Source organism: Pundamilia nyererei, unplaced genomic scaffold, assembly GCF_000239375.1.
Source record: "Pundamilia nyererei isolate P.nyererei 1_Seehausen unplaced genomic scaffold, PunNye1.0 scaffold00136, whole genome shotgun sequence".
Lineage (NCBI taxonomy): Eukaryota > Metazoa > Chordata > Actinopteri > Cichliformes > Cichlidae > Pundamilia > Pundamilia nyererei.
Window position 1 is genome coordinate 22,614 of NW_005187537.1, and position 14,909 is coordinate 37,522.

Below are 14,909 nucleotides of genomic sequence, written 5' to 3' on the forward strand. Positions count from 1 at the left end.
ATGGTGCAGCACAGACAGCTTATCAAGCAGCAATGCAGACTCGGTGGTGCAACAGCATTTTTGGATATTTATTTAATGAGTTATGTTGTTCTAATTACAATTAAGCTGCTAACATTAATAAATAAAACTAGACAGGAACTCAGAGGTTGCTTATGGATGTTGCACTTTTCTGTCATTCTTCATTACTTGCCAGCAAAACAAGCTGAAAGTAACTGGACATCTCTTGTGATCGGCTGAGACCAACACTGACACCTGCAGGAGGTTAACGACATTACAAAGTCTGCAGTAGCTGACTTCCATGATACAAATAGCATTGTTTATTATTGTTTTGCTCATTCATCAATCCCACATTTTAATCAGTTTTCCAGTTATAGCCAAGTCAAGAATTGATTAAACATGCCTCTGTGTACCACACATTAGTCTATTAGACATGTTGAGCCATCTGCAGTTGTGATATTCAGGTTTTGCTCAGTTCCACATATAACGAATTTCATTAATTCATTCTGGGTGTTAGAAAAACATTGTTAAAAAGAAATGTTTTAACTTTACTTAAACGTTTTTATTGAAAAACACTCTCTTTGAGAACTGATTTGATGATTTTTTTTGTTCAGCTTTTTTTTTTTTTGTACTTTTTAGATTTGTTGTGAAGGACTAATGCAAAGTGTAACTGTCTGCCGTTGAGTGCAATGATCTGCTGAAATTTCTGTTTTATTTTTGTTAAATTGGAAATTTTGTGAAAGCCCAGATTTAACCTCAGATAAACTACAGGTTAAGGAGTTGGTGTCTGGTTTCAGTGTCAGATATATTTGAGTATCATGAGCATAATGGTGGTTGTTTTCCCTAAATCAGATTAATGAAATTACAAATTGTAATCTATTTAAAATGCAAAATCAGTCAAATTCTCACATTTGACCTTGATTTTGACTTATTTTTTTTGTAAACTAATTTTTTTTCTTGAAAAGCTAAATGCTGCCCATTAGTTTATTTCTAACCTTGTATCCTTTTCTGCTTGTCCCTATCTGTAGCAATAAAACAACTGATATATGCTTAAAATCAGCATTCCCATTACAATGACATTGCAGTTTACTACTTTATTACCTAATAACGCAGTAAAATAGAGTGGGCCAGTAAATAAATAATCGTTTTAATGTAGTGGTTTTGCAGGTGGATATTTCCTGATATTGAGGGCATTGCTATTAATGTTAGAAAAACTGGTGGTAGTACTCTTTTTCAACAAGCCAAAGGACTGAAGATAGAAGATACTGAGGAAAGATTTAATTACACAGAGGCAAGTCAAACGAATATCATGCCTTGCTCCATGATTTCTATGTGGAAAGTGGATTGCTAGAGTGGTATTGAGGGTAATATTTCACTCATTGGTGTCAGCTTCACAGAGGAATGTGCTGAGAGTCCTAAATGGGCTGGAGTACAGATAGGGCAGGGTGACTCTCCACCAGCCCAGCTGCTGCACTCCCTCTGGCTCAGCCATGTGCTGGGTTAATCTGCCCAGAGGCGTCTTTTTGTTGCTGTAAATGATTATAGGTCATTTACTTGGTAACGTAACAGATGACCTGTTTTTGTTTTCGTTTATATTAGAAAAAACTCATCCATCTGTGATGATTTAATGTGCTTTAACCATTGTGTAAAACTCATCTGTGAGGTTCAAGTGACGTCTTGGCTTTGTTTCCCTGCTGGTGTTCCCGTCACACTAACACACAAATGCAAACATATAAACAAATGTAGAACACTGTTGTGTGGGACCAGTGCTGCTGGGAGTGTGTGGGACAGACAGCCAATCAAAGCTGAAGAACTGCGCCCCACCTCCTGTGTGGTGTTGTTGCTCATTTGCATTGGTTGACATGTTACGTTCTTATTGCACTCGTGAAGCCAATCAGTGAGCTAAATCTGTAGTTAAAGAAGGAGAGTGAGAATGATAGCAATTGTAATCTGTGCCTGGTACCTTGATGGTGGAGATAGATTTTGCTTTCTTTATTTGTAAAAATTGTGAGCAAATTGTAATAATCATATTTTTGATATGAAAGGATTTTCAAGCCAATAATTCAGATGACTACAAACAACAAGCCAGTAGGTAGTAAAAGTCTGCAAAACCACAAACATTTGATAAGAAATCACTATGTATCTGAGCATATAGTAAATTAAATCTGGTGACAAACTGTGTGCATTATCTGCTGTTTACTGACTGCTGCTGCTTATATAACAAGTTGTAGGGCACACACTAAACCCTCTGCAATCTCTCAACTGTGCAATAAAAGTCCAAGCCAGGAGAGATCCGACTTTTCCTGCCTGCTCTCACTGCCATCCAGATGAAACTGGTTGGTGACTAGATGAGCTCAGGTTGTGGAGAGGTGAGCTGCAGAGGTAAACTGCATGTCCTTGAACCTGAGGAAAGACAAACAGGTGTTAGCACCCACTCCCTCTGAGGCCCTCGGGGTTCGCTTAACATATCTTGTTCTGTCAAGTTTGAGTCTGACTGACCCTCAAGCCCCGAGGTGACCCAGAAACCATGACCCAGCTTTAAAAGACACACTTTCAGGTAGCCAATCAAACAGGAGGAGGTTACACTGTCACGTGGCTTGATCTTGTCAAAGTGGTTTCGGATTGGAGGGGCAACATTGGGAAATATTGCAGCTTAAATGACGATTAAAAAGAAATGGAACTTGATAATTAATGTTCAAAATACGTGAAGGTTTAAATACACTGGAAAGCTCCCTTGTAGAAATACAAAGTTCATAAGTCTACTATCTTTTGTGCTTTTCATTTTCCGACAGGCTCTTAGTAGCTGAAAGTTCAAGAGGATTTGAACTTTAGACCCTATCTAGTGTGTGTGTCTTCGGTAAATTTCAAACACACAATGACTAATTAGAAGATATCAAACAATTCATGGTTACATGGCACATTTTAGTGTATACCCAAATGTTCTTCCACATCAATTAAATAGAAGAAAAATAAATAAGACAGCTCTACATGGAGTTTCTTTATAGAAACAAAATAGTAACGATAATCTTCAATGAATGGAGCTTATACTAATAATTTCTAATTAGCTTGAATTAATATGATAATCAGTTTAAGAACTCAGAGTGGTCCCCACTACAGGGAGTGCAGAATTATTAGGCAAGTTGTATTTTTGAGGAATAGTTTTATTATTGAACAACAACCATGTTCTCAATGAACCCAAAAAACTCAGTAATATCAAAGCTGAATGTTTTTGGAAGTCGTTTTTAGTTAGTTTTTAGTTTTAGCTATTTTAGGGGGATATCTGTGTGTGCAGGTGACTATTACTGTGCATAATTATTAGGCAACTTAACAAAAACAAATATATACCCATTTCAATTATTTATTTTTTACCAGTGAAACCAATATAACATCTCCACATTCACAAATATACATTTCTGACATTCAAAAACAAAACAAAAACAAATCGGCGACCAATATAGCCACCTTTCTTTGCAAGGACACTCAAAAGCCTGCCATCCATGGATTCTGTCAGTGTTTTGATCTGTTCACCATCAACATTGCGTGCAGCAGCAACCACAGCCTCCCAGACACTGTTCAGAGAGGTGGACTGTTTTCCCTCCTTGTAAATCTCACATTTGATGATGGACCACAGGTTCTCAATGGGGTTCAGATCAGGTGAACAAGGAGGCCATGTCATTAGTTTTTCTTCTTTTATACCCTTTCTTGCCAGCCACGCTGTGGAGTACTTGGACGCGTGTGATGGAGCATTGTCCTGCATGAAAATCATGTTTTTCTTGAAGGATGCAGACTTCTTCCTGTACCACTGCTTGAAGAAGGTGTCTTCCAGAAACTGGCAGTAGGACTGGGAGTTGAGCTTGACTCCATCCTCAACCCGAAAAGGCCCCACAAGCTCATCTTTGATGATACCAGCCCAAACCAGTACTCCACCTCCACCTTGCTGACGTCTGAGTCGGACTGGAGCTCTCTGCCCTTTACCCATCCAGCCACGGGCCCATCCATCTGGCCCAGTTATTTTGCGCCTTGGTTTTTCCACACGCTTCTTGCGACCCTGTTGACTATTTTGAATGAAACGCTTGATTGTTCGATGATCACGCTTCAGAAGCTTTGCAATTTTGAGACTGCTGCATCCCTCTGCAAGATATCTCACTATTTTTGACTTTTCTGAGCCTGTCAAGTCCTTCTTTTGACCCATTTTTCTCAGTCAATCATTAACAAATACTCTCTTTTTGTGAGTTCACATGTACACACAGCAACATGCGCTTGTGTTGAGCATTTTTAGACCAAAACATACAGGGGTGTATGATCCAGAGGTCAATCAGTTATGACACCAGAGTGGTTCTCCACTTTCTTTGGCATCAAACAGGACTTTCACATCTTCTCTGGTTTGATGTAGTTTACGTTTTGTTATGTTACATCCCCTCTGACCTCTGTCTCCTATTAGATAGCTTATTATCAGATTTTGAAGGTAGCGCAGTGTCCCTGTGGTAGGACACTCAGTACACTCTAAATCTAACCAGGTTCTGACTGGTTTTATTTTTTACAGCAGGAGACATGACTAAATAAGGCGTGTCTACTAACAATCTCCTACTATGTTGTTATTGCCCAACATGTTTGCTAAGTCATGCTTTAAAATCTGAGATAGCAATGTACAAAGGAAATTAGGTATTTTAGATCAATCCATAAAAATAGTTTGATTGCTGTTATTTTGCACTTCATGTATACAGTTCACTCTTTCAACTAGGAATTTAGGTTATCCATTTTTTATTTGTAATGTCAAATTAGGTTTCATTGTTTTTCATGTAATTATTACTAAAACAACACAGGTAGATAAATTATTTCTGGCTAATTTCTACAATTGAAAAATGTTTCAGTTAGCACTAAGCTAATTTATGTTTGAATATTAGGCAATTTCTTAGCTAAATATTAGCTAACTGTGCATTGCTAGTGACATTTTAACTGTTGCTTTCAGCTAAATATATATAATTAACACGTGCCTACTATTTAAAATTAACTATTTAAAATCAGCTATTGATGCATTTGTCAACTGTTTAAGGTTTTCAGCTTATATGATGAATTAGAGTTGAAAAACAAATGATTTAGCCATAAACAAAGGGTTTTGTTTTTGTTTTGTTTTTTTACTATCTATGATTTTAGCTAAATGTCTAAATTTTTAGCTGTTTCTTAACAGTTACGATATCGTTGTTAACTGTTAGCGGTTTTCTTTGGCTATCAAGTATTTTAATAATTTCAGATTGCCTGATAATGGTTTCATCTAATTATTGTTATCACTACTAATTTTTTTCCTTTACATTTATATTACAACATTACTTTTAGCTAAATATCTCTAATTAGCCAGGGGTGGGAGTGGGAGGTTGTTTGACTGTTTGTTTTTTATATTTCTTGTTTTTGTTTTTACCTTTGGCTTGATATTTAACAGTACATCAGTTAAAAACAGTACTTTTATCGCTTTTAATATCTTAGCTAACAATCTTAAGCTATTAACTCTTTGTCCATTATGTTAATCTACTATTTATATTTTTCTCTATGATAACGATACAATAAATGTTTCGTAGATATTTTGTTGACTCTATTTACATATAGGGGATTTTCACATACTTCGCTGAAGACATATGTGCCACCCTGCCAAGACCTCTTGTCCCTCCTTTGCCCCCTTTGTAAAATTTTCTAGCTGCACTATGCTAATTTATATTACCTTTAAATATTTTAACTATAAACTATATAATAGATAGTTCAGATATCTTAGCTAGATAGCTGTGCAGATTTCAGGTTCGGTGAGCATGCTACTTATGTGAGTGGTATTTATTTGTAAGTCAACATAGCTGTTTCTCATTTTCGCCTACCCCCCTGTATTTCCTAAAAATTCCAAATTCCTCTCTTGTGTGCATTCCTGATTATCAGTTGTTTTCACTAATTTCATCAAGCCGATTATTATTGCAAAGCTCTTGTTTTCAGCAATAAGTTCCACAATGCATAATACATACATCAAATCTGCTTTAAAAGTCCTAAAGCTGTCAGGAAGAGTGGTATTTTATTCACTACAGGAAGCTAGTTAAAATTCTCATCTCATATCTCAAGGCCAACTCAACACTGACTGAAATTAGAGCCAGATGATGGAAAGACGTAGAGAAAAAGGATTGGCCCACTGCACTCTTGTTGCATTTAATGGGACAAGAAACGGAGTCAGAGCCATTTTTCTGTATGTTAATGTTTCTGCAAGCATGTATTGTGTTTGTATTTATATAATAGTGAGGATCTTTTCCTAAGCATCCCTTTATAGCTCCTAATATTTTGCAAAAACACAGACACGGTGAATCACGAGAAGGTCATTAGGTATCTAAGAGACATATCTTCATTTATTTGATCTTCTCTCCGGACAGGGTTTGATATTTTCTGCAGTTGTATACAAAGACAAGAGCCCCAGGCTGGGACTTGGATGGAAAAGTGCATTCAGGCAACAGGTGACTGTCTTCTCTAAACCTAATTATTGGCAATGAAATAAACTAATTATATAGATCTGAACCAAAGTACAAATTTCACGTATTTAATCTTTTTAAAATGTCTTTTGCTTTTAGAGTGTTTTTTCTTTAAAGTTGTGACTTTATTGGGACTTGGAGATTTCAATTAGAGAATACAGTCATAAAAAAAACAGGTATGTTTGCTCATGTAGTGGAGTGGAGTTTTGAGGCAGTATTTTTTAACCTTAATTTTCCCTTTAATTTGATTTCTATTTGAATTGCACTAATAATTAAAATCAGATGTTATAAATAGGACACTTATGATGAAGGTGACTGTTTTGTGCCCTTTAAATCAAATGTGCCTTTATATGGTACATTTTTGTGGTTGGTATTTGTAGTTATTAAACTACTGGCAAATGTCTACATGATGAAATGAATCGTAAGCTTGAAAATATTTGAGCAGTAACAATGTTTAATAGCACCGAGTAGAGTATAAAGAAGTATAAAAAAGAAGTATAAAATTCATAAGCAGCTCAAGTGTATTCGAAGAAATGTTGGTCAATTTCCAGCTGCAGTTTAATAAAATGTAAAATCAGGAAAACGTATCAAATTCAAATGAATGAATAGAAAATCATTTTGGTCAGTACACCAAATAATGAACTACACTGTAAAAGGAAACATTAGTAGTAGTACAGTGTTCTGCTTTTAATTTATTTCCATATTTTTGAAACCACAGATTGATTTTTTTCTATTTTATTTGTTGATTTAGTTTTACTGTGTAACTTTTAAAGTTTCTCTTATTCATAAGTCCTTTCTAGTAATTTTTTGTGTCTTTTCACCACAGCAGTGTAAACTGATTTACTTGAATGATGTAAACACAAGTAATTGCATCATTTTCCTGCTAACAGCAGCTACCTTTCTCTCTCTGTCCATAGGCTACCCTAACTTGGCTGTCCCACCTGTGGGTTGTGGGGGGTAGGGGAACTCCTTCTCAAAGATGTTTCTGCTTGGACACGGAAACGTCCCGCCCTGAAGCAGAGCAGTCAGAGCAGGTGGAGACTGAAAACACACTATTGAACATTACAATGTTTACAAAGGGTTAACAAGCAGTTTGAGCTGAAATTCCCTCCCATCATCCACTCCCCCTGGAATGGACTGTCCCATGGATTCGTGTGTGTGTGTGTGTGTGTGTGTGTGTGTGTGTGTGTGTGTGTGTGTGTAAATGAGTTACAGAATGCGTGTGTGTCCCCTTAGCCATATATATTGGGCCATGTGGACACAGATGTGAAGTTTGCAGGACAGATTACGCTTTGGCTGCAGGGCTGTTGGCCTCCCTTTCTTTTATCTTTCTGGTAAAGAAAGCCAGTAGGAATATAAAGCCACCTTAGGATCTCTCTGCACTGGAAATTGAATAACCTTACCCCACAGAAAAAATGAGTGATCATCTGGAAGAAGGTTCTTTCATGTTCACTTCAGAGTCCGTTGGAGAGGGACATCCAGGTGAGTCTTTTTACAAAGTCTAGCCACCTCTGTTACAGTGACATTAAATTTTAATGCATTCAATTATAAGCTCAACACTTCCATTGAAAATGCAGTGTTATCCTGCAGAAATAGCATGCATATAAATAAACTTGATGCAAGCTGGACACTATGTCCAAAGTAACTCCACAGTGCTGCGTGTTTACCCGCCAGGCATGGATGGTATTCCATTCACAGCAACATGTGTTTAGTGGCCTTCACTCTCACTTGTAGGCAGCTGGAAGCAAATGTGTGTCTGACTGGTGCACAGTTACATGCTTAAAAAATGTCCAAGAAGAGGGCAGACACACACGTTTAATGTAGTGTGCAAAAGAAGAGATCTAAAGACACGCAAAATGCTCTTCAAGAACAATGTCTCAAGTACACAATAAGATAAGAAGTGACAATGTGGTAAAATTAGTTTGACTATGTTATACTTTAATCTAGTTAAATTATATCAAATACTCAGTAAAATGACTCCCAGATGTTCCACACAAACCTTGCTTAACTTGTAGTTGTACTCTGTCCTCCATGTTGCCTTTAAACCCCACGGTGCCCCGTCAATGTGTTGTAATCCTTTCACAAATATGTAACCTTTCAAAGTCCCATGTGCTAAATCGATAATGAGTAAGAGTTGTGCAGCTTCACAGACAGGGGCAGTATCACATAAATGCCGACTGTTAAAAAATTAAATAAATAAAATAATTAAAAAATAAAACTGCTCTTTTAATCTGGATCTATATTAATGTAGTTCTGAAGTAAAAGTATGCTAATCTGTCAAAGTGCTTATGAGAGGATGAAGCATACAAAAGGTAATACCAATGCGCCTGAATTCAAAATCTCTTTCAAACTGTCCTCTGAAACAGCAAGGGATGTAGATCCATGTGTCACACATCATGGTGTCCCTGTATTTATCATTTAAGGAGAGTCCTTTTAAAAAAAAAAAAAATTACATTTTGGAAGCGCGTAGCACTCCTGAAGCCAATTTTAATGATAAACTTCACAGGTTTGAAGTTTTACTTCTACTGTTTGTTCAGTAACAGAGTTTGGTGGCCTTGGCAGAACATTGCAGTACACACTTTTGAATTTGATAACACAACTCAAAGTCTGGGCTGTTCCCACAGATAGTGGCTATTTTAGTGGCTTTTCCTAAGATGCACCTGTTTCACCAGCAGAGTAGTCAGATGCTGATGGGCTTTCTGATGTAACCGGTCTCCTGCATTGCTTCAGCAGGACGACACAGACAGATGAATGGGATGTATAGTGAGGCATTGCCCTGCTGCCATGCTAAAGTAAAACATTCAACTACTGCTATGTGAAATATTAGGATGTAACCTTTCATACTTTCATATAAATTACAAAATTGACATCTTCTATTATTAGTGTTAGGCTAAGCGTGCAATTTAAAATGCAATATGTCGTTTTTTTTCAATGCATTTGTAAAAAATCTTCGGAATCTGATGTTTTTACCTGTTATGTGTCCACAGACAAGATTTGTGACCAGATCAGTGATGCTGTCCTGGATGCACATCTGAAGCAGGATCCCGATGCCAAAGTGGCCTGTGGTGAGCCAGAATTTGTCTCTTTTTCTGTTAAAAAAATGGCAAAACTAAGAAGAGGCACAATCTAATGAATCAGTTTGTCTTAGCAAAAAAAGGGACCACATGATGAAGGCAGAGTATAAGCCAACTAACCCACTGGTCTGAATTTCACCTGGATTTTATGTCGTATGCAGTGTTGATACTGTTTATTGTATTTCAGTGTTGACAACTTGCTGGTGATGGCAAAACAGCTTTGTAATTAAAGTTTGCGTTGGCAGAGACGGTGTGTAAGACTGGCATGGTGTTGCTCTGCGGAGAGATCACATCTCGGGCCGTCGTGGACTATCAGAGGGTGGTGAGGGACACCATCAAGCACATCGGCTACGACAACTCGGAGAAAGGCGAGAAAGCAAAAAAATAGACATTATTTCTGTTCTCTGTATTTAGCGTTTCCCTCTTAACCATCTCAATCCAATTCACTTCCCTTCTGAAGGTTTCGACTACAAGACATGTAATGTGCTGGTGGCCCTGGAGCAGCAGAGTCCAGACATTGCTCAGGGGGTCCATGTTGACCGGAAAGAAGAAGACATTGGAGCTGGAGACCAGGTAGGGCCACAGCAGTGTCACTGGGTCACTTTGGCTTGACAAGTGAGTGATCCTGACCGAGCACAGTTTGTTTGACTCTTTACTTCAACAGTAGAGAATACAGACGAGATCTGGTGCAATAGTGTTGGTGTGTTCAGGTTTATCAGTTCAGTAGAGGTGGAAAAAGTAGTTTTATCTAGTCCAATATTTAAAATCCTAAATGTTACAAGCTGATTGTAAGGCAGAAAAATGTGCTTCGTGGCTGATATATCATTATTAGATTCGATAAGTGTTTATGTTACTTTTGCAAATAAATGTATTGTAGTATAGTAAATAGGGTCCCCAGCCAAGTGTTTGTGGCTCTTTAAAGGGTCACAAATTTGAGGATAAAACTTTGATGTGTAGAGGCGAAACTTCCTTTTCATGAAATTGCTCACAGTCTTTAAGTAATCTGATAAAAATGATAAAAAATATGTCCAGTATGTCGTGGAGTAGAAGTGTAATGCAGCAGAGAAAGGAAATTATTAAATTATACAATTGTATATGAGTGCAGTACTTGAGTGAATCAGTGTAGTTTAATCAGTAACACCATCATCATCCTTAATAGTTTGGGCAAAAGATAAAGAAATAACATGTTTAGATTAAATTGATGCTTTCTCTGCATTATACCTCAGTAAGAGACAAACTCACGGCTCAGGATCATTATTTCTATAAGAGACTTCTGACTGAAAAAAATTATCCCATGCTTAAGACTAATCAATGAAATATGGAGTAATTTGACTATATTATATATAAAGTCCCATAACCATACACGGTATAATCTACCTGATATTTGTTTTTATCATTTCAACATCTACTTCTATTTTGTCTTCTATAAATGCCTGTATGACCATTAGCCATTATTGTTCTTTTCATAGCTTATATTTTATGTATTTTGTGTCATATGATAATAGAAAGTGCTGAAGATATTACTGATAAAAGAGCATGCTGAATATCAGTATTTTGATATTCCTTGTTTACTTCTTTGTTTTGCCTTCACTGATTTTCTGACTCGTTCTGTAGGGTCTGATGTTCGGCTATGCCACAGACGAGACGGAGGAGTGCATGCCGCTCACCATCGTCTTAGCTCACAAACTCAATGAAAAGATGTCTGAACTTAGACGCAATGGCATCGTTCCCTGGCTGCGTGCCGACTCTAAAACACAGGTGAGGTCGTGCAACATTTTTTACTTACCCAAAACACAACACCACAGCAGTTTGGGAACTTTTTCTTTCAAGCTTGGATATATTTCATTAGAAAATCTGATAACCTGTCTGAAGCTGTGTTGTCACAGGCACCATAAAACAGCTAACTACAGCTTCAGTGAGTGTACCAATTCTTGTTAATCCCACAGGTGACCGTGCATTATGACCAGAAGAATGGAGCTGTGATCCCCAAGAGAGTTCACACCATTGTGATCTCTGTCCAGCACGATGACGGCGTCACTCTGGAGGAACAACAGAGAGTCCTAATGGAAATGGTAGATCCTCATGAACACACCTGACTGGGCTCTGTGTAATGTGTCGTGTGGGAAATAAAGTCACATGTTTGGTTTTAATGCTGGCTTGTTTCTGTCAGGTGATCAAATCCGTGGTCCCTGCAAAATATTTGGACAGCAAAACCGTCTACCATCTCCAGCCAAGTGGTCGCTTCGTCATTGGAGGACCACAGGTAATCATCACACACTGGGGGAAAATAATAAAGCAAACTAGAAAGTCATCACTGGTTTTTGCTCATCTTCTTCCTTTTTTTGCAAACAGGGTGATGCTGGTGTAACAGGAAGGAAGATTATTGTAGACACATACGGTGGCTGGGGGGCTCACGGTGGCGGAGCTTTCTCTGGCAAAGATTTCTCAAAGGTTGATCGCTCTGCTGCCTATGCTGCTCGCTGGGTGGCCAAGTCTCTGGTTAAAGCCAAACTGTGCAGGAGAGTTCTGGTTCAGGTGAAGTTACAGCTTAACCCTCCAAAGCTGTGCATAGATGACAGATGACTGGAGTACAGTACAAATATGCAAACCACATCTCTGTGTGTGTTCCAGGTGTCTTATGCGATCGGAGTGGCCCAACCTCTTTCCATCTCCTTGTTCACCTACGGGTCCTCTCAGAAGTCAGAGTCAGAATTGCTCAAGATTGTCAACAAGAACTTTGATCTCAGGCCAGGAGTCATTGTCAGGTAAAAACACATAAACATGACGTTTGCATAAGATTAAATATGAATATTTACTCAAACATGAAGATGTTCTGCTTGCTTTCTAAATAAGAGTAAAAAAAAATTAGGAACTATTTTTGGCATTTTGAGGATTAAATAACTGATCAAAAATCAGATTCATCATATATCTTGATGAATTTAGAATAGAATACAATAGAATAGAATAATCCTTTAATTGTCCCACAAGGGGAAATTTGGTTGTAACAGCAGCCAGAAAGACACATATACAAACAAACAGTACACAGAACAGAAACATACACAATTTTTTTTCTTTACATATTTACATCAAGGACAATGGTTACTATAAACACGAGTACTGTACAGTTATTAAATAAAATAAAATAAACTACAGATAAGAGGAAAACCCAGGTTGTAGTGCGAATCGGTTGATTAAATTATTGCAGTTACAGCGCAGATGTAAACATCTATGATTGTTGGGAGCAGTTTTGATTGTACAGTTCAGCAACATTTACATGAATTTAATATATAAGTCAATATTTAAGTTCAAACTTCAGTTCAACTTTATTTATATAGCTCCAATTCACAATAACAGTTGCCTCAAGGTCCTTTATTCTGTAAGTTAAAGACCATACAATATTAGAAAGACCCCTAACAATGACCAAGCATTTGGCGACAGGGTGAAGGAAGAACTCCCTTTCAACAGGAAGAAACCTCCAGCAGAACCAGGCTCGGGGAGGGGCAGGGGAAGAGGGGAAAGAGAAGCAAACTAAGAGAGAATCACACCAAAAATCAAAGTTGAAATTGTTGAAGTATAGTTAGATACAGAAAATTCTTCCTCTTTTCTTTTCTTTTTTTTAATACTATCCATTGGAGAGGGAATCGTGGTGGACGCATAACCCGCCGGGTGGCTTCACAGACATGATATCCTTTTTGCTGTCCTTTTACATTTAGATTCTTCCACTTTTAGCTGATCCTTTTAGGATAATTTCCCTCTATTTAAAGCTAGCCCTAGATTTCCCTTTTCTATTATAATGTTCTTGTTGAGATGCAGCGTTATAGGTGAGCATTTCATTTTAAAGTGGATCTATTATGCTGTTTGTTTGTTTTTTCCATCTTCACTCTACTAATGTAGCGTTGCATGATTCACATATAAAAATAATGATTTATTTGATAATAAGCTTTGGTGCAGCCCTTTAGTTCATCCTCTTTCTTTTGATTGGCTGCCCCTCCAACAGGAACACAGCATCCACTCTAACTGATATAGTACAGAGCAAAACAAGAAGAAAGTTGTGTTTTGAGATGTTTTACTAATATGAACATTCATCATTGTAACAGCATATATATATATATATATAACAGAAAGTAACTTAAAGCACAGTAACTTTAAGTAACTTAAAGCACTTAAAGTACCCAATTTAAAGTACTCAACAATAACAACTACTTTTAATTGATTTACCAAAATCGTTAATTGTTAAGAGCCGCATAACCAATGACTTCATTTTGGTTCAAGTGTTTAAGAGTTCTGTAATCGATAAATGTTGGAGGTTGGTCCAAAGTGCAGTACAAGCCATTCTGACACACAGACAAACTTTGCCACCCATGTACGCCAAATACAAACAAAAAACTCCAAGCTCACAAGAGGACATGCAAACAATCAGTGCTTACAGCTCATTGCACAACATGTTTCACCTTTATGGTTTTTTTCTGCTCTGTATAAGAATTTATGGCTTCAAATGGTTTTGATCAAAATCTTCACAGTCCTTTCTCACCAGCGATGTCTCATCCCTTGTGTGTTCTTCTTAGGGATCTGAACCTGAAGAGGCCGATTTACCAGCAGACAGCCTCTTACGGCCACTTTGGCCGACCGGAGTTTTCTTGGGAAGTGCCCAAAAAGCTTGTCTTGTAAATACTCCACCAGCCTGTCCTGATCTCCACCTGGATGCTGAACAAGACTCCTCTTCATGGACTACAACTTCCAGCTCCAATGCAACTGATTGAACACTTTTTTAACAGAAAAACAAAACAAAACAACTGAAACCACAGTTAGGGAGGGATAAGTCAGCTTTCAAGATGTGAGAAGGTAGTTATACGTGTGAGCAGTTGTAGCCAGCAGACATATGAAGGGACATCCTCCCAGTGAGGAGAGGGACATTGCAGATGGCATCTCAGTAACTAATCTTTTTTCACTGTCCTTTCCGAGGCCAAATAACCTCCAGGTATCGGTGCTTTAAAAATACACATACAATCACTAGTCAAAGTCAGTAAAGTAAAGGGACAGTACAATAGTAAAATATAAATACCTCCACATCACTAGCAGCAGTGTTTTACCTCAAAGCTTGGGGGGGGGGGCAGTATACTTACACAAGTTCAGTGCTTTATTCTTAAAAGGTGCTATTACAAAATGTGTATTCCCTCAGTGGCTGCCATATTATTGTAAGAGGTGTAGCTACTGCTCAACCAAAAACGTGGCTTAAGAAACCGTATTGTCATGACTATAAAAAACTGTTGTAAACGTGGCACAGGAAGCTGTTTGCACTACTACCATTCCCACTGTGTGAGATAACAGGTCAAGTTCGGATCTC

At 37.7% G+C, this 14,909-nt stretch overlaps 1 protein-coding gene across 3 annotated transcripts; it reads left to right on the top strand.

Annotated features, from left to right (window-relative positions):
• The first annotated feature begins 7,411 nt into the window (after nt 1–7,411).
• Nucleotides 7,412–14,886, top strand: mat1a (methionine adenosyltransferase 1A). Of its 3 annotated transcripts, none has more exons than XM_005743786.2 (10): nt 7,412–7,525; nt 9,479–9,556; nt 9,811–9,933; nt 10,026–10,138; nt 11,180–11,323; nt 11,512–11,637; nt 11,736–11,828; nt 11,918–12,100; nt 12,197–12,330; nt 14,131–14,886. In XM_005743786.2, exons 3-10 carry the CDS (start codon nt 9,831–9,833, stop codon nt 14,231–14,233), a joined length of 999 nt encoding a protein of 332 aa, XP_005743843.1. In that variant the 5' UTR covers nt 7,412–7,525; nt 9,479–9,556; nt 9,811–9,830; the 3' UTR covers nt 14,234–14,886. The 3 variants fall into 3 exon arrangements, with proteins under 3 accessions (XP_005743843.1, XP_005743842.1, XP_005743844.1); XM_005743785.1 differs by lacking the exon at nt 7,412–7,525 and adding an exon at nt 7,700–7,973; XM_005743787.1 differs by lacking the exon at nt 7,412–7,525 and adding an exon at nt 9,197–9,283.
• The last annotated feature ends 23 nt before the right edge of the window (nt 14,887–14,909 follow it).

What these genes read in the sequence shown, in the direction of transcription:
- mat1a (XM_005743785.1), top strand. Translation starts at nt 7,907, where the DNA reads ATGAGTGATCATCTGGAAGAAGGTTCTTTCATGTTCACTTCAGAGTCC. An exon ending in GTGCCGACTCTAAAACACAG is followed by an intron (nt 11,324 to 11,511) that starts GTGAGGTCGTGC and finishes TTAATCCCACAG; the next exon opens with GTGACCGTGCATTATGACCA. An exon ending in AGGCCAGGAGTCATTGTCAG is followed by an intron (nt 12,331 to 14,130) that starts GTAAAAACACAT and finishes TGTTCTTCTTAG; the next exon opens with GGATCTGAACCTGAAGAGGC.